The 19,872-nt window shown below is 44.3% G+C and overlaps 1 protein-coding gene across 3 annotated transcripts in view; it reads right to left on the bottom strand.

The window, feature by feature from the left end:
* The window catches only part of SETBP1 (SET binding protein 1), a 244,904-nt gene that overhangs the window by 61,647 nt on the left and 163,385 nt on the right, over positions 1 to 19,872 (bottom strand). For all 3 annotated transcript variants that reach the window (XM_018920063.3, XM_018920064.3, XM_050986836.1), the window contains one exon: positions 14,931 to 18,438. In XM_018920063.3, the coding sequence (XP_018775608.2) occupies positions 14,931 to 18,438 (3,508 nt within the window). The remainder of the gene's footprint in view (positions 1 to 14,930; positions 18,439 to 19,872) is intronic.

Below are 19,872 nucleotides of genomic sequence, written 5' to 3'. Positions count from 1 at the left end.
ACACCAAGATGATGTATACTTATAGAAATGCATGTGGCTGACCAGTCTTCATGGCAACTGGATTTTTCTTATTTGTGTGAATTTCATCAACAGCATCGTCAGCCTTCATTTCCTTTCTTCCTTTTTTTTTTTTTTTCCCTATTCAATTTTGAATTGTTTTCTGGAATCTTTTAAGCCAATATTATGCCCCACTGACAAATTTTCCTATAGGAATGTGATAGCCATCAAGAGAACACTATCATTCAGATGAAATAAGACTCTCAAAGGAGTCCCTGAAGAGCTAGGAATCCTATAAACTTCCTACTGAAAGGTAACCCAACTTATGATTTTGTCTTTTAAAGTAAAACATTAGGGATACTTTATAGATTTGAAGCATTTTTCATTATGGGAAAGAAAGGATCACTGTCTTCTCAGGCTATCAATATATATTTGTGAGGCAGCAATAATTCTTCCAGCGAATTTCATGTTCCCATTGAAATTGTCTTCACTTTTTTCCAGCAAAGCAAGAATTTCAGAATGATATGATGCGTATGAGATCTAAAAATAAAGTCTTTTGGCAATTGTGTTAAAATAAGTATTGCTACTAGTTTGATGTAAATAGAAGGAGAACCATTTCCTAAAAATTACTTCTATTGCCTCTGGGCATAATCACCCAGGTGGAGAAATGGCACCTGCTCTTCTTTAAGCCATTTATCATTTCTGTGGGGGAAAAAAAAAATCTCTGGAGAGCACATCCTTATCTGTAGGGAAGAGGTCAGTACTGCTCTATTCCTGTCTTTGGTATGCCTGCCTAGCTGTTTGGTTGATGGTGCAATAAGAATTATAAGTAAGAATGATGACACTCATGGACAATGATGCATTTAAGTCTGTTGCAATTAGCTGTTTCTCGCTCTGACACCAAACTTCTGGCATTAGACCTCTCTGCACCTTGGCTTATCCACCTGTGAAATGAGGGGAAGGATACTGAGCTCTCTTGTAAAACTAGTCTGAGATTTACTGCTGAAAAGGACCTACCTACAAATTAGGCAGAATATTTAATAGCATATGTAACAAGAGCACAAACTCCACTGGCTTGTAAATTCTCAACTGGGAGACGCACTCTTGTGACATTCACTCCTGTCTGAACTCGAATAAAAGTGGTCATTTTATCTGAGACTGACAGAGTTTAGAATTTTACTTGGTTTTCAGGACATCTCTTATTCCCTGAATAAGGCATTGCCCCAGGGGCAAATGTAAATCCTACTTTGAGAATGCCATAAAACAAAAGGATGATAATCACAGAATCATGGAATGAATTTAGTTGGAAGGGTCCTTAAAGACCATCCAGTCCTACCCCCTGCCATGTCAGGGACACCTTCCACTGTGTCCCACCTTGCTCCAAGCCCCATCCAACCCGGCCTTGGACATTTCCAGGGATCCAGGGGCAGCCACAGCTTCTCTGGGATAATTACAGAAAGTACAAGCTTTATATTTACAAAAAGATGTTGGAAAAATGAGCATCCTTCTGTGTGAAGGATCAATACAAAAGCCTCCTTTATTGGGTCTGGTTTAGTGGACAGAACACTGCCAGGACAAATGCATGAGGGCCAGCCAGCAATGCTGGGGTTCCTCTTGCATATTGTCAGGAGCAAAAAATCTGTCAAATCCATGTTACACACAAGAAAAGAGGTGTCCTTGGTGCAGGAGATCTACTGGTAGGATCACTCCAGCCATCTGGAGGGCCCTTCAGCCACCTCCTCCTGAGGCCATTTCTTCCTGATGGCAGTGGAGTGACAGCATCCCCTGGGTGTTTAGTGACATCACCAGCAGTTACACAGTTCAGTTGCAGATCTTCACCCTCCTGTCTTTACCCTGTAGCCTTTACCTGTGTTTCACATAGCAGTGGAGGCAGAGTGCTTGGTGAGTAAGTTTATAATGTTTTCTCATTAAGAATTTACATATAGGTGGAATATGACTGGGAACCTAATGAGCTACTTTGTAATTTGATGAAACAGTGTGACCTGCCAAGGGACTCAGCCCAAGGAGTTTTGTGTGCTAATCTGATGCTAAGCACAAGGAGGACTTCAGGGATATCAGCTTCTCCTGGGTGTCTTGCCCACTGTTGCAACTGCATGGCTATAATTAACATCAATCATGCCAGAGAAATGGAAGACCAAAAGCTACCTGGGGAACTACAGGGCTGAGAATGAGAACCTGTGCTAGCCAGCACTGTCACTGGGGAGTAATTAGGTCCTCTGCAAATCCTAGTAGGAGTCTCACATCTCCAGCTGGCACATCTTGCTTAAACATTGAGTATGAGCTGACTGAGGACTCCACTAGAGATGGTTTAATACCGAGAGTTAATAAAAAGGAGAGAGCTGCCAGCACTTTGGACAGCATTCTTGGAGTGAGAATTAATCCCTCTTCCCTGTAATATTTTAACTAGTGTGAATGCATCAATACCATCCTCAATTTAAGTACCCTGCTTCGTGATTCATGATGAATCAGAGGATGCAGCCGCCCTGTGCTCTGCTCAGGTAGGGTGTGAAAGTGAAGTAGAAAGTGCCATCAAGTCACAATAGTACACTTGGTTTGTAAACTCCACTTCATTCCCTGTGTTTCAAAGCCTTTCCTGTATTAATTAATTAAAACCTTGCCACAGCTCTATGAGTTGGGCAAGGGCTGTTATCTCATTCTATCAGCCAGTGAACGTGGAGACCCTGGAGGCCACGCTGAGACTGTCTGCTTTAGGCACTCAATTTATTCATTGCAACATCTAAAGTAAAAGAGGTGCTTGGCTCCAGCAGGATGATTCAGATCTCTTAGGGCAGGTGCCTATGCAAACCATACAGGCAAGGCAGTGACAGATGCCTCTGAAGTAGGACCCAAGTGATGTTCACACGTTTCTCCATCAACAGAACAGAGAGCTGCAGGCCCTTCACGGAATGATTTAATGTGGTTACATGCAGCCACTCCAGGCATAAGCACTAGGAAGTATTATTCTCACAAGTGTGGCTGGGTAATTGCTTTATTCAAGGCTCAACAGTGCACAAACCTGCTTATGTGGGAATCAAAATATAAATTCCCCTCTGAAGGGCAAGCACCTGGGTTGTGGGATAAGTGGGAGGAAGCACAAGATAGTAATGATTTGAGCACTTATCCTGAAAATAGAAATGGAGAGATCTAGGCTGTCCAGACAAGGGGGTCTGGCCCCAGCACTTCCCATTGCCCCAGCTATTCCAGGAGACAGGTAAGGCTGGAGTGGAGGCACTAGGGTCAACCACTCAACAACCAGCAGTGTAGGATGCAGAAACTAGAGAGAACAACCCAGTAAACAGGGAGGTCTTTTGCTTGTAAATCCTCTATTGCAGACCTCTCTCAGATAAATGGCATCAATTGAGTTAGCAAGGGAACAGGCCTTCCCTGTGATCCAGACTTAGCTGCCACTAAGGAATGCCTGGGTGCTTCCACACTGCCAGCCTGACATGTCTGGCACGTCTCCTGTAACCTGGTACCCAGGCCCTCCACACCCTGCAGTTATTAGCTGGACATTGGGGAGCCATTTTTTCCCTCTGAGAGGAAGGCTGGGCATGGCAAAGCTGACCTGTGCTGCAGGTTCTGTTCCAGGCACAGCCTGGACAAGCACCACACAGCTTTGTCTCTTCACCTGGTGCAATATTTCAGTGCTAGCCTCAAGCCTCAATACCCTCAATACTAATAATCCTCCTGTCACTCTCCAGAGCACACAGGAAGCACATGGCTGCAGAAAAAAAAAAAAAAAAAAAAACCAAAACATTTTGGCATCTGTACTATGAAACAAACAAATAAAACGCAAACACACAAACCTCCAAACCTAAAAACCCAGAAATACTTTAAATTTTGCACCAGGGAGATGGGAGATGTTATCCAGGGGAGACCAGGATCAGGGGTTGTGCAGTGTGGATGATCTGCCAGCTCCAGCTGCTAGCAGCTCCTAGCTGTGTGAACACAAACCAGCCTGCAGCAAGCAGTTCAGAGAGACATGGACTGTCCCTCTGCTTTGGACCACTTAAAGACTATGAACAAGCTACAAATTTCTCTTGCTGGAGTGTTTTGTGCTAGCTTGATATCACCTGAAAGTTTGGTCAAACTGTGGCTTAATGAGGTGAACCCTTTTTCACACCTTATGAGATATTAGGAGCTTCTTACCCACTTTGTGAGTCACGATGGGCTGTCACAGGCTGTCAGTCACTGAACACAAACAAAACCATATGCTCCTGTTCAGTTCCTCTCAGGTCTAAAACACGCTGTCCAGATTTGCATGTAACACTCAGTCTCTCTGGGAGGTAGGTTCCTCTTCAGATGAAACAGACTGAGCCATTCCCTGGGACTCAGACACTTCTAGTTCATTCTCACAGGGACTCAAGTTGACTCATGAATGGTCTAAAGCACATCCACTGACTTCTTCAAGCTATGCAGTATCTCAGGAACAGAGCTGAGAAAACTCCTCATGAGTTCTGAACCTGGGCTTGAGCCTGATTTATTACCATTTTTACCTGCTAGGGGTTTCTTTGATCTCAGCAAGACTCTTCACTGATTAGCAGCAGAGAAGGAGAATTTGGGTTAATGCATGCTCTACCCACTCTTTAACATAAGAGTGGCTCCTATTAGCTCTTTAGCAGTTTGTCTTTTTGTGCAAGAACTTGCACAGCTGACTTGGCTAAACTTTTAATGGGCGCGCTTCTCATGTGGGAGGAAATGTTAAGCACTGCTTATTGTTACTTAGAATTACACACCCAAATGCCATAACTCCATCCAGAGTTCCCAGGCTACACTACTATATCACAAATAAGATCTTCCTCACCGCCTAAAGTAATGTCATGATGCAGTGTAGGAGCCAAGGAATGCTGGGTTTGCAAAACACACACATTGCCTCAGATTGCAATGAATTCATTTAAGAGGAGATCAGGCAGCAAACCATTAATTTCAGTGCAATATATTTCCCTGCTCTTCTTATTTACCGAGATGTTGTCTCAGCAGATCAAATCAATGAAATTACAGCAGTGCACTGACAGCAGCCGATATCTGCCTGGTATCTTGGGGAGGCATCCCTTTATCAGCTGCTTCCAGCTTTTGCCTGACACATCTCCACTGTTTTGTCTGTCCTGCTGGAAATAGGAAAGTTAAACTTTTCCAGCATAACTGGCTGAGTTGGGAGCTCCTGTAGGAGCCAAGAACAAGCACAGATATTGACTGTCCTGAGAGCAGTGAACCCAGCTCCACCATGCCAGAGGAGGTGTGCTGCCCTCCCTGGGTGCCCCAACATGCCAGAGGAGGTGTGCTGCCCTCCCTGGGTGCCCCAATATGCCAGAGGAGGTGTGCTGCCCTCCCTGGGTGCCCCAATATGCCAGAGGAGGTGTGCTGCCTTCCCTGGGTGCCCCAATATGCCAGAGGAGGTGTGCTGCCTTCCCTGGGTGCCCCAATATGCCAGAGGAGGTGTGCTGCCCTCCCTGGGTGCACTTCTGGAGGCCACGTGTAGGGCGTGCACAACTCCACCCTCGGCTGAGGTGGGAAACTTGTTCTAAGTGGTTTTGAGGTTTTGTTAAGAAGCAAAACAGGAAATCTGCATGAATTTGGAGTTTAACTATATTTTTTAAACTTGTTGCTCTCTATTTTTTTTTAAACAAAAATTTAACAAATATTGGGATGACAAACTTTCTGCAGCTGACTTCATTCCTAGTTTTTATGGGTGCAGATGAGACTTCAGGCAGTAAAGACACCCTGTAGTAGTCCAGGGAATTTTTTTTTTCTTTACTTTTTTTTAGCAAACCAAGCAACTCAAAGGCTGTGTCAACTTACTTAAGTGCTCTTTTTGCCAACTAATCATAGCTGGCACAAAAAACAATGCTGACTATTGCTCCTTTCCTGCCTACAGTGGAGGCAGGGAAGGCCGGAGACACAGAGCTGTGATGGCAAGTCTGTGCCATCTGGAGAAATTCTGTATCCTCAGCTCAGCTGCTTGGGACTTAATTCCCTCAAAATACTCAGTGAACAGGACAACACCAGAGGGGTATAAAGCACCAAAATAAGCCTTCTTGAGCCAACAGGCTGACCCACATATCCAAAATCACTACCACAGCTGAGGGCATCTGCTGCCCCTGTCCTTCCTTGCTCAACTTTCCCTCTGGTAACTATGAAAACCACAAGAGCTGGTTTAATAGCCTGCAGCAGTGTGGGCCCTCCCCAGCCCTGAGAAAGCTATGGTGAAACCACCAAGTTTCCCCATGAGAGGGGGATGGGGATGTCATTACTACTGACCTCAATGTAGGACCCAATCACAATAAAAACGCCACCAGCAGCACCACAAGCTACTGAGCTTTGTGGTACATTGCTGATTCACATTCTGTGACACTCTTTGCTGAGCAAACTCTACACAGGTGTCCCCACAAGTGTGTTTTCTGTTCTGTGTAAGGCTGAGTTGGGGTCAGATTCTCTGAGGAGATAGCCTCTTGTCATTCACAAGCAACTGCACCAAGACAAGAGAATTACTTGGTGTAACTCAAATTGGCTGAGCTTCATTTTGCAGTTGGGATCCCAACAAGATCCTCACAGTTTTCTCCCAGCTAATTTGAGCTGCCTCTGTGTGCTGCAGAAGGCACAAGCAAAGCTTTCGCCGCCGCTCCAGCATCACTCTGACGTCAGCGCTTTGATTTGATTTTCTGTCACTGTTCTTACAGATTAAATTTCAACCAGTGACCCACAGCTTGATAGCTCATTAGCAAATCCCTTGGAGCCATCCAGTCCTGCCCTTGCTTGACAGTTAACTCTGCATTGCACATAGTCCTGAAGCCTCCTGAAGCCATGAGAGAGCTTGGTCAGACTCAGTGCAGCTGCAAAAGCCTGTGGGGATCTATGCCCAGGTGCATGTTTTCAATGACAAATCACTAAGGATTCTTATTATGAGTCCTTGGGTCTTTTCAAGTCATTGAGGTTGTGTCAAAAACTCCTCCATGGACAAAGCTTTTCTTTCTCATCCCTCCCCACAGCCCTTTATCTACAGGAGAATTATTTTGACTTCCTTCTTGCTGAGACCTTAAAACAGGACATTCTTTCTCCTTTTGTTGTTCAGCATCATTATTGCAGTCATGCAGACTGTGTCCTTTCCAGTTTTCTCTTGCTGAGACACACGGATATCAAACTCCTGGAAGGTAGTGGGAATAGAGCAGCAGCCTCAGATCATGTCCTGGAGGTCAGAGCCCAACTCAGTTTTGCAGCTGAGTAGGTCAGGTTGCAGGTTGCTCTGAGTGCATCAGGATCCCTCTCACTGGCAGATGCCTTAAGTTCAGATTTTCCTATGCCCATCTTTGAGTCACACTGCTCAGCAGGTTTGTAGCAAAAGCACAGCCATGGCTCTGTTTTACCTCCTCCATGCATCCAAACAGACCTCTTGCCTTGCACCTACACTATCAGTGCCAAGAGAGAGCATTGTGTACAGTCCAGAGCTAAAGCAAACAGGCTTCCCTCTAACTCTTCTTAAACTGCCACTTACACAAGTACCCAGGCTGGCACCATCAAAGCCTTAGCAGACCCACTGCCTCCAAGCTAAGAAAATCTTGTAAGTGTTGAACCAAGGCTATTTTCAGCACCTGGCAGGTTGAACACAGACAGAAGCACCCTGGCACGCCTAGTGTCCTGCTCTGGTGTGCCACTGAAGCCGTGGATGGAACTTTCCAGCCCCACACTGTCCTTTTGCCTCAGCAGATACTCCACTCCTGAAGCCAACCTCCCTAATTTCAATGGGGAGACGCTTGATTTATGCCGGGCTGAGATGAGAATCTGGCCGTGGCTCTTTATCGCCTTTTAAAGCCAAGAGCCCAGCAGAGGCCAATTGTGTCTGACGTGAAGCAGCTGCACACCCAACGTGGAATCTGCACAACTTCATAAACTAGCAGTGGTCTGAATAAAAACTTCAAACAAGGCGTTCTGGCATTGGCCAGAGAGAGTGAAGATAAATAGCTGGGAGACGCCAAGTCGTGAAGGAAGAACTGCTTGACAGCTGGACAGAGAGCAAAGTAAGAAGCAGAACTTAGGCAGGGTGCTGGGAGGTTTGTAACACTCCCAAAAAGCAAAAGAGTCACAGAATTTAATTTGATTAATTCATGGCTGGTCTAAAGGACTTTGTACTGAGCCTCAGGCAGTGCAATAAACATACAATCATTAAAGGAGGAAATAAAAGTTAGGTTAGGTGATAAATAGTCCTGCTTCCTCTCCCACTCCAGCTTCCCTCCTGTTTCTTCTCTCCTTGGTCAGTGCAGACATTGGAAGCAACACAGTAAATCAAGAGGTAGCCCTAAAACAACAACAACAAAGGCAAAACTCACTCCATTTAAATTGCCTTAGTCAAAACACTTTCAAAGAAAGCTCTGCTTCACTTTCTGCATCAGCAGCATGCCCCTTTAGCATACACCATAGGCAGAGAGGAGCAGCAGTCACGCTGGCTTGCTCTCCTCTCCACAGGGCTGACAGAAAACTTAGTGGAAAACAAGGACATTTATTCTAAAGGGACAGATGATGCTTCTGGGTAATCATTTCAGTAGTTTGGGTTTGCTTGGTTTGTTTGGTTTCCTAAACATTCAGGGTTCTAAACAGCTGTTTTAATGAATGTAACTTCATTTACAAATAATGTTGGGGTTCTTTTTAAAGCTCTGATGGAAACTTTTATGGGCCAGATGGCACGAACACTCACCCTGTAACTGTGCAGTACTTGTCCCTCATCACAGGACACAGTGGGAGGGAAAAAAAACCCTACTAAAACCGGGGCTTGGAAAACTTTTGCAGCTGCTGGAAGCCATGTAGGAGCCTGGGGTGTCTGAGGAAACCCCAGCAGAGGCAGAGCTGGGGAAAGGGAGGGTGATTGATAGCCCACACATCCTCAGTCAGTGGAGTTCTTACCTGGCTCTTCTCCTGTCCACTCCAAGCACTGCCATGGGTCTAATGCTGCGTTTTCTGGGCACTGGTGAGTATCAGAGCTCACTGAGGCACTGTATGGCAGGAAACTGCTTTTATCCCCTTCACCCACTCAAACACTGAGGTTAACTGCAATTAGGACATTTTTTTTCTGCAGTTACACAAGAAAACTGAGATGTGGAAGATAGGCCTGAAAATCCTAGACCATACATCAGTCTTTCTCTGAATTTATGCACTCAGTGCCATACAAAACCCAGGTCCTGCTGAGTCAAATCTTTGCTATTGAAGAAAGCCAGGTGACTTATTTATGTGTTTTTCTGAATATCTATTCAACTTCCTGCATCACCCGATATTCACTTCTCCTCTCTTGTTTCAGTGTGCAAAGGTTCATCCACAGGTGTTTATGCAAGACCTAGCCAGAAACAGGCAATCATTTTATGTCTGTGAGCAGGTCAGGTGAGAGCATGTTCCTCACACAAGATGTGCATAGAAACACAGAAGCATTAAAGCTGGAGAAGGTCTCTAAGATCACCAGGTCCTACAATTCCCCCAGCACTGACAAGGCCCATCACTAAATCAGCACTTTTGCATGTTTTTGGACACTTCCAGGGACAATGACTCCACCACTTCACTGGGCAGCCTGTTCCAAAAATTCTTAAAAACATTTTCGGTGAAGAAGTCTTCCATAATATCCAATCTAAACATCCTCTAAAGCAACTTGAGGCCATTTCCTCTTTTCCTATTGTTTGTTACCTGAGAGAAGAATGACCCTCACCTGGCTGCCCCTCCTGTCAGGAGCTGTGCAGAGCTAAAAGTCCCCCCAGGGCCTCCTTTTCTCCAGGCTGAGCCCCTTTCCCCATCTCCCTCCTCCCCTCCTCATCACACTTGTGCTCCAGACACTTCTCCAGGAGTGTTGCTTTTCTCTGGACATGCTCCAGCACCTCAACACCCTTCTTGCCATAAGGGACCCAAAACAGAGGGTCAAACTGTGGTCCTACTGTTTACCCTCTGGCTGAAATAGTGCATTCACTGGAGAATAATGAACCAACATTGTGATTCCAGGCCTATGTAAAATGATAAACTATTTATGGAAAGCATTATCATATGAAAAATCAGCTAAGTTTAATTAATAAGGCAATTGGCTAACACTATTTACCTACATCTGCCAGGTACATTTAGAACAAATATGCTTATCCACTACTGAGATACTGATCCCTTCTCATTGTAAAACTGTGACTGATCAGGGCTAAAGCTGATACTGATTCTTTCAAGAGTGAAACCAGCTCTGTACAAAACATGTGAGGAGGAAAGGTCAAGCCAGAAATTCAAGTCAGAAGAAATTCAGCTTGTAGCCCTGCTGGACATTGAGGGGGGAAAGCCTGGGAGGCTTGTAGGTAAGTTGAGCATTAATTTATAAAGCATGTTTTTCATGCTAGCTATTCAGCATTCAGAGACTGATGATTACTGCTTTCCTAATAGCTGCATATGATTAACTTTATATTTCTGTAACAATACTATGAGTGGTGTCTGTGCCAATGCACTTCCTAGCTGATCTTTGAGCCTTGATACCCAACACACAAACAAGGCAACCTTTGTTCATATAATCATTGTTTAAAAAAAAAAAAAAACCATGGAGGCTTAGATAGTGCAACAGTAAAGTAGCAGAGACCTTGATTAGTCTCACTACAAAGAAAAGCAAAAGTGCAGCCCTGCATATAGCAGCTCTCAACCTCTGCTTCACCTCCAGCTACATCCTGGCCTGCAGTGATTGTAACTAGGACATAATCTGGCAGGTTGTACATGCAAATTGGCATCTTACCTATGCATCTTAAAAGGATAAATGTGCTTTTCCTCATTATTCCACCTAAGGAAAAAAGTAAGAGATAAACAATCTCCTTTTTTTCTGTGGGACAAGCTATAGCATTGAGGCTGTTCATCAGCAATGGAAGTCTCTTCTCCAGCATCAGGAAACAGGCAGACACATGACAAGGAGATGTGGAGTTTGCCATGAGGAACTCTTTAATACAGCTCTACTCTCAGTCTCCCCAGCCCAGCTGCATCACCAATCTGTGACCTCTCCCCGGGTCCCTCACCTGGGGCTTCAGTAACTCCTGGAAAGCAGATGAAAGTCTCAGCCATCCAGCTGTGCACAGTGCCTCAGGTCACACAGTGCCAGAGGGACTCCAAGAGTGTTTTGCAAGTGTGTGGAGGTGCACCTCTGACTGTGGGAAGGAAGGAGTCAACTGAGCCAATGCTTGGTGCACACAGCTTGACAGCTCAGTCTAAGATGTGCCCAAGTCTGTGGCAAGGCAGGATCAGAAACACTTTCTGCTGTATTCTTGCCTGTAGGCCAGGCTAATGTCATTGGAATAGTCTTCAGCTAAATAGAAAAGCACTGTTAAATTAGTTTTGATTATTTAGTCTTTCTAAATGCAGGAGGGTTGGATGAGCACAAGAAATTTAGCAAAAATGACAATTTCAGAAAAAGGCACCAGGATGCAATAGTACATGAGGAATGGTTAAGAAGAGTTGTTAGCTTGTTATTATGGAAGGAAAGAGGAGCACCAGTTTCTCCAGAACAGTGGTGTGGAAACAGGCCACTGGGAAATTAGCCAAGTGCACTAACACTGCACACGTAGCCCAAAGTACTCCCAAAAGATGTACATTGGCTCAAAGCTCACGAGGTCTCCACTAAAGAATGGCCAGTGACAGTCCAGGCTGGTGCAGGAAAGAAATGGACTTTTGTTGTGACCAACCAAAGTACCTGGTGACACTCCCTTAAGTCTGCTCACTTCAGGCACAGATTTCCACATCAAATCACAGAATCATGGAATAGTTTGGTTGGAAGGGACCTTTAAAGGTCATCTATTTCCAAACCTCCTGGGCTGAGCTGGAGGAGTTTCTAGTGGAAGGAATTCACCTTCCACTAGAAACAGTACTGAAATTTAACTAAGACCATGAACAATTCCAGGAATGGGACATCCATAATTTCTCTGGGAAATCTGTGCCAGGCACCTTTCTTGAGCCAGGACTGCAACCAGCTTCTCCAAAAGATGTTAAGGACAATTCTTCCCTTTATGGCCTATATCTTTCTAGATGGTAAAATCATACCTAGGCTTAAAGGCTTTGCAACAGGACTGTTTTCTACCATAAGCAGGACCACTATTCATCACCAAGGAGCACCACACTTCTCAGAAATGGCTAAGCACTGTCACAACAGAGACAAAAACATAAATTACAGCACTACAATTGTACCTGCAGCTGCAAACCACACTGAAAAAATTGCAGTGCCTGAATCACCAAAAAAACCCCATAAATGGATCTCTCATCCCTCTCATCACAGATATATCCACTGAGTGTGGGTAGGTTTTGCTACGTATTTTATCTCCAGAAGAATGCAATGAAGTTGCAAATGGCACTACAGAGCACACCAAAATGCCACTGCAGTAGAGATAACACTGAAATTGTGATATAAATATAATTTCAGCTTTCATCAGAATTCAGGATGACTCCTCTTATCTCTATTATATATTATTTTTAACCTGTGAAAGATGACAAATACTGAAAAGAAAGAGCAATCAGGCTATGGAAGTTGCCTCCTGGGATGGACATATATGTCTTCATAGGGATTTTTTTTTTCTTCCTTTTACCTTATATTTTTCTGATTAGTCAATCCCTGTTTAACCTCCTCAGGGAAATGCAAGGTGAGTTAGGAGCAAGAAGGTGAAGGTTATCATGGAAGAGAGCAGTCCTCCCTCGGTGGGAACTGGTTAAATAGTTATGGCTAGACTCAAGATCAGACCTCTGCTGGGAATCCCACTGAAGGTCAAAGGCAGAGAGGAAAAAAAGCTGCACTGAGATCTTAGGCATTCATAAGCAGACAGATGTTTCTAGGCTTTAATGAGCAGTCTTGGCTCCAGGCCTTTCTTGGCAGACCTGTTTAGTTTTAGTATTTTTCCTTGTAATGCAAGGTATGGCTCTGGTTATCTGGCTCTGCTTAGCTAACTGCTGATGATTTTTCCATCTAAATAATATCATGACAATGAAGAAATAGATTAATAATCTGAGAGGTGATGGATTAGGTCGTAGGGAATGCTGTGCGGCTGTAAGCATGAAGAGCAAAAATAAATAAAAATACTAATTTCAGTTTAAACAAGAGCTAGTTTAAAAAGTTTAAACTGCAAATCTTATGGCACTCCCATGACAAGTTCTAGCCCTCCATCTTATGCTTTTATTGTCATGGGAAATAAAGTGAAGGAAAATAACATGAAATCGACTTTTTCTTTACTAATTCCAGCTTCAAATCAGTCTGGTGGGGATAATGTCCCTAATTTGGATACTAACTTGAGTTCAACACTGTTGGGAATTTTGACAGTTTGCTATGCCTTAGTGAAATATATTGAAAATTACAGATTTAGCAAACATCTTTTGTTCAAAGAGCAAAAAGGGTAAAATGCAAAGGCTGTTAACAAACTGTGAAAAATGTGAACTTCCATTAAAAAAAAAAAAAAGCTTGCCAAACACTTTGAAGCCTTTTAATCCTATGTGCCAGGACCCAACTTCCTTAATGAAATAGCCACTGCAGCACTTGGTGGAGAATACCTTTGTTCCTTGTCAGGCATGTTGCAACTCTGATGTTCAGAGACTTATTTAAATTCCTTTTCCTATATTTTTGGATGTATCATTTTTTGATGTCACAACTGGTCTAATATAATATGATATCAGGAATGGGAACGTTTCTCGGGGTAATCTGTCATTTCAGACTGCTTTTCACCGCTGTATTTCAGATTCTGGTCTCAGTGAAGGAATTGGAAATGTTTAGGTGGCTTAAGCATGAGCAGTCTCTGGAACTCGATCAGTTGCTAGTCAGTAAAAAACTTTAGATCCTTACATTGGCAAGTTGTACAAATTCAATACTCCTGTGTTCTCAGTTAATTTTCTTTTAATTTTGAAGGCTATCAGCTACTTTTCTTTGAAGCTATTTTTTAGCACATCAGAATCTCATCCACCACTGATTGGTTCAGAAAAGCTCTCCCCTTTCCAGAGCTGAGTGTGAAATCTGCTTTGTGATAAATATCTGATGGTGTAGAAGCACTGGGCTTGCTCCCAAGCTAAATTCATTTGTAATGCACCAAAACACCTGCCTCTGTGTCATCACAAAAGCAGCTCCCTATTGTAAAGTACAATTCAGTCTCTCAGGCAAGATTCAGATTCCCTTTTTCCCCACACTGCAGGAGAGGAACAGATGTCCTTAGCAGCTGAAAGGAGCTTCCTCCCTCTTCATCTACCCAGCTTGTATTTCCAAGTCATGAGACCTAAAACTCTTCAGAGTTCATTGGAGAGGGTTTGTTTCCATGACACCAGTCCCTTCCCACAGTCACTCAACACTCAAGATATTTATTTTACATGACACCTGCAGACTGGAAGTGACAGATTTACAATAGAACTGTACCCAGGATCTCTAAATATTCAGCCCAGCTATCACCATGGTGGATGCCTCTGGATCAGCAGTAGAACACATTAATTGGACACAGACTCACCTGTCTGGTCCACCCCATCCACAAATGGGTTTTGGTCACTTTATGGGCCAGAGCAGAGACTGTTCTTTTCCCAAATGCTGGACAGTGACTTTGATCGTGTGATGTTGGACACTGATTGGAGGGACGACCACCTCGACACAGGAATTGCAATTGCTGCTGTTGCAGAATGCAATGGTCAGATTTTAGGAAGAAGGGCAACAAGCTGTGAGAGATAGGTGAAGGCAGTTCAAATATTTATAAATGTGCTGTGTAACAACTCGAAGACTTGTGAAACTTTGGGCCTAAGATGTGGCCAACTTTGTTGTTGATCTCCCCTAAGTTTGGGTGAAGATTGGCAGTCAGTTACAAAAGGCAGAAAAGTTATTATCTCATAAATGTTTTTGCTGTAAATGGTCCCTCTTTGTTCAGCATTGAAATTCAAGTGCAGTAAATAGTCAAAGAAAAATAGAATAAAACAAAGCTTACCTGAAGAGGCTGAAGAATCAAAAGTACTTCTGTCCTTCCTATTTGTCTTGAAGGGCTGAATGTCCTTTTCCCTGTAAGTTCCAAAGCCTTCAAAGCTTCTTCTTTTATTCCCACTTGCATCATTGTCCCGCTTCTCACTTGAGGAATTTATTTCACCAAACATGTCCAGGGACTCTGACCTTCCATTACTCTCAGTATTACCAGAGTATCTCTTTGTGCAAGAGTCAATGGGATCACCGCTTGAGTCACTTTTATCTTTACTCTGTGACCACTGCTGGGCATCAGAAAGTGACAGAGTAGACAGCGTATCCACTTCAAAGTTACTCTTTGAGCCTTTGTGCCCGGTTTCACAATGCTGGTGCTTCTGCTTCTCCTTATGCTTGCTCTTCTCGTTGAGCAAGGACAGGTCTTTGTCTGAGCCACTCAGCCTCTCGTTGATGGCGTGGCTGGAGAAGCCGGTGGACTTGCTAGCAAAGAGACCGCTCAGATCTTCGTGAGTCCCCAATATCCGCTCGTCCTTATGCTTGTGCTTGTGTTTGTGTTTCCTTTTGTGAAGTCGGCCACTTGAAAGGCTTGTTCCTCCAACCTTCGGAGGAGCCAAAGAGGACTGAATGTCTCCAAGGCCCATTCCCACAGGGGTTTGTAGGTGCACTCCGTGTTTTGCTTTGTGTTTGGCAGTGGTGGACATCTTCATATGAGAGCTTGCATGGAATTGGGGAGGGGGCACGGTAGGTCTCATAAATGGGGAAGCCGCTCCAAGCGTGTGAGACAGGTACAAAGGAGCTGGATACTGACCGTAGTAACCAAGATTCATCATAGGCATTGATGTGTAAGGCATTCCATAGGGTGCATAGTAACTCCCACTGGGAATAGGGTAACCGAACCCTTGTAAAAAAGGCACCTTTGTCATGGTGTCATTGGTTTTGGCAGGTCTACCACGCTTCTTCTTAGACTTCATATCAGAGGTCCTGCGAAGATAGAGCAATGGGTCGTACTGGATATATGGCACAGGGTAGTAGTGATCAAAATTAATCCTGAAGATGCTGGGATATGGATTTTCATGATAAAATGTATAACTTCTATGGGAAATCCTAAACACTTGAAACTTATTGATGAGTTCCTCAAGGTCTGCCAGAAACTGGAGGTCATCTCTGTTCTGCAGGCTTTTCCTTTTCCTCTTGTGCTTTGGCTTTTTAATACTTTCGTGAGAGAGAAAGTTATCCACAATGAGATGCTTCTGCCGGTGACCATGCCTGTTCTTTGTGCTGGTGTCAGATGGGATAGCCTCTGGATTGTCCAGGGTGCAGAAATCAAAGGAGTATCTCCGGCGGGATTCTGAGCTTTTCTCGGCTTGGTCAGAGGTACTGTTGTTGTCTGTACCTATCCCACTGTCGCTCGGTATGGTTTCCTCACTGTGAGACTCGCTCACTGGCGACAGCGTGACTTCTTTCAGAGAACCTATTTCACAGAGGTGAGAAGGTGAATTAGCCATTAGCCTGGGTGGAGACAGCTTCCAAGTTCCACTGTGCATTCCTTTCTGGGTTTTTGTAGGAAGAGCACTGATAGGTTGAAGATTTGGCATAGTTTTTAACTCTGAAAAATTAGTTTCAGTGCTTGCAGGGCTGAGGTTGCCGTTGATCCCCACTAATTGCGTTGAAAGCGGATGAATAGCTGCTGGTGACGATGCCACAAGTGACTGCAGGTTGGAAGGCACTGCTGGGTTTTCTGGCTGGCTGGAAACAGGCCTTGAGTGCTTGATGGCTGTCTTAGGTTCTTCTGGCTGAGGCTGCAGCTCTGCCCTTGGCTTTCTGCCCCGTTTTTTACCAATGTATATAGTCCCCCTCTTGCTGACATTGATCTGCTTCCCTAGCCTGGCATCAATGGTGGTCGGCCCAGCACTAGATGGTGGCTGGACTTTTGCTTTCAGAGCTATGCTGCTGGAGCAGGAGGACAAGATCTGATTGAGAATGTTCTTCCTCTTGAGGGTTTTCATCTTATTAATGGTCTTGATGGTCTTCTTATCCAAGACCCCAAGTTTCCCGACCTTTTTGTGAAATTTGAGTTCACTGATGGACTTGTCCTCTCCTGGAACCATCTGGGCAAACTTGGCCAGATTCCTTCTCCTCTTCCTTTTCTTTGTTCCTGGAAATTCACGATTGATAGGGCTCACTGGGCTGGTGGAGGTCCCCTCGTGAATGGTTTCAACAGTGAGCAAAGGCTGTTTCTTTGGTCGTCCTCTTTTTTTCTTGACAGGTGTGATCACAGTAAGACTGTCTGTATTAGTGTACAAAGGGCTGGATGGTGTGATGGGATAGGCTGAAGGAGGCTCCACCATCAGCTTCTCAGACGTCGTCAGGGAGGTCTCCCGAAGAATAGATTTAGGTTTGCTGCAGGTCCACCGACGCTTAGCTGCATGTTTGGGGTGCTGGATGTCAGGCAACTTGCCAGCTGTGGAAAGATTGGTGGGAAGGAGAGTGGATGTCACGGGTACAGGTTTTCTGGGTCGGGCAGCACTGTTGGGGGACGCTTTGTCTGTGAACACACCACTGTCAATTGCTACTAAGGGGGACTCATTTTCCATCACTTTCCCTGGCTTTGTGGCTCGAAGATCTTTTTTACTCCCCTCTGGTTGAGAGCTGGTCCTGTTTGCCATTTCACTGCTCAAAGCAAGCACGGAAGGCAAGCTTTTCTCCTGGATAGTTTTCTCTAAGGAGGATTTAATGGATTGCCTCTTTTTCCTTTTGTGGCCAGACGCATCTGTTGTCGGAGACTTTATTGGGATAGTAATTCGTACGTGATTGGTGTCACTTTCACAAGTGCCGGCAGAAACGGGATTCTGCTTCGAGGGTGACATATCCAACATGCTGTCCATCGAGTAAGACTCCTTTTTCCCTTCCATGCTGTCATGGGATTTGCTGTCAAATGCTTTCTGAGCACTCTTTACCCATTCCATATCTGTGGTTTGCACGGTTTGGCTCATCAAGTCCTTTTTGCTGGACTTCTTCTTTGTACTTCCAGCGGGCTGATCGGGGGCCTCCAGCTGCACAGCTCCCTCTTGATCCCCAAGAGGCAAAAGCCCATTGCACTCGGAGGCACTGCTGGGCTGGGTGGCCGTGCTGATGCCACTGGGTGATGGGACTGCGCTGCAAATCGCCAGCTCCTTACTACTGACCGACAGCTGTCCCCACGAGCTGCTGCTGCTGCTGCTGCTGCTGCTGCTGCTGCTGCTGCTGCTGCTGCTGCAGGACTTCTTGGCCTGGGATTTGCTGTAGGAAACTCCTGGCTCCAGAGCAGAGACCTTGGTGGCACTAATTGCTTCTCTGCTGGGCTCTGTGTTGATGAAGCAGCTCTGAGAAGCGGGTCCAGCGTCGGAGCTCGCCGACCAGTCAATGTGGTGCTGGTTGCTACTTTTCTGCTGGTGTTTTGATTTTAAGGTGTCACTGGTGAAGTCTTGTTGGAGGCCCGGATCATAGTGCAGAGCAGAATGTTTTTGTGGCCTGTCATAAACCTGGAAGGGAGCAGAAAATAAACAGGAAAAAATAAAATTAGTTTAGCAGCCCATTCATAACCACTGGTTGCAGCTCTTTATTTATGCAGTGAATAACAACAATGACTTGTAAGAGTTAGGAATCATTCTAAAATCTTCCTATACTTAAGCCAAATTTGCATTTAGATTTCATGCACAGTAAACAAGTTTTGTTTGGTTTCCCTGCTCTAAAAACAGTGGAAATATTCTATAAATGCAAAAATTACTAAGGGAACACATTCTATTGATTTTTAATTTAAAACACCAGTGAAATATCCCCTTTCAATGGATGAATGGTGCAACTCAACCTCCTGGTGAGAATGCCTTTTTCCTGAAAAATAATCACTCACAGAACTTGAGGCTCAACAGCAGCAATTAAACTCATTATTGTAAACAAGAAAACTGCAAAATTATCTTGGAAGTTGTAACAAACAAGAGGAAAACCCATGGGTCCACTTCCCTATGAAGGCAGATTCTGCAAAGATTTACTTGAATTTCCACATGGAAGCCATCCCTGCATGCTTAGTGCTTAAAATCATATACACAGCGTCGAGTGTGTGAGGCACACTTGGCAGGTTCAAGATTTGCACTACTCCCTTTTTCATTTTAAAACTCTGCTATTTGCAATGTTGGTGAGAGATATTTTCAACATGATTTCTACTCTGACAGGAGCTCTTGAAGCCGCAGAGGTTACAGCAAGGGCAGAATTATGCTGAAGACTCTTACAGAGCAAAAGAAACTCTACTGTTTTTCTCTTGGTGGGCCTCCAGCTAAAAAAAAAAAAAATGTTTACTTCAGCTGTAACTTTTTCCTTTTAAAGAAAAAGTATCCATCTATTTGTTTTGTACTTTCTTTGGTTGATCTGTTTTGGGGGTTTTTTTGGGGGGGTTGTTTTTTTATCTTTTAATTTTGCAGCTTTTATTTTGTAAAGCTCTGGGTCAGACCATACAACTGGTTTTGTACAAACTACTGACACTGCTGTGAATGCCAAACAAATGATGAGACTGAAAATAAAAACAAAGCCAAGGAGAAAAAAGTAGTTACTAAGTAGTGTGTGTCTTGTGTTCCTACAAACACCCTGTTACAATTAAGCTTCTATCAGTAGCCCATTAGATCTCCCTTTGGAGTGTTTGCAACACAAATTTTGGGGCAAGCAGGCAAAAGGGAATAAGAGGGAAAATTAGGCGTCCCTAGTTCTGAGCAACTTCAGAGAGGTTTGAAAAGACAACCCCAAGCCCATGGCACATTATTTAGTGGCTACTAAACATGCACATTATTGGCAAATTGATGCTGAGCTATCTTTCATGCCCATATAAATATAGACATGTGGCTTTTCTGGAATAGGCAATAATGATGAAGTTGTTCTGGTCCATTGTCTGAGCAGCAATCAGGGAGTCCTAAATCCTGTGGATAGTT

This window comes from Serinus canaria, chromosome Z (genome assembly GCF_022539315.1).
Source record: "Serinus canaria isolate serCan28SL12 chromosome Z, serCan2020, whole genome shotgun sequence".
Classification (NCBI taxonomy): Eukaryota; Metazoa; Chordata; class Aves; order Passeriformes; family Fringillidae; genus Serinus; species Serinus canaria.
Note: the sequence above shows the minus strand (reverse complement) of the source record. Positions and strands in the feature narration are given on the sequence as shown.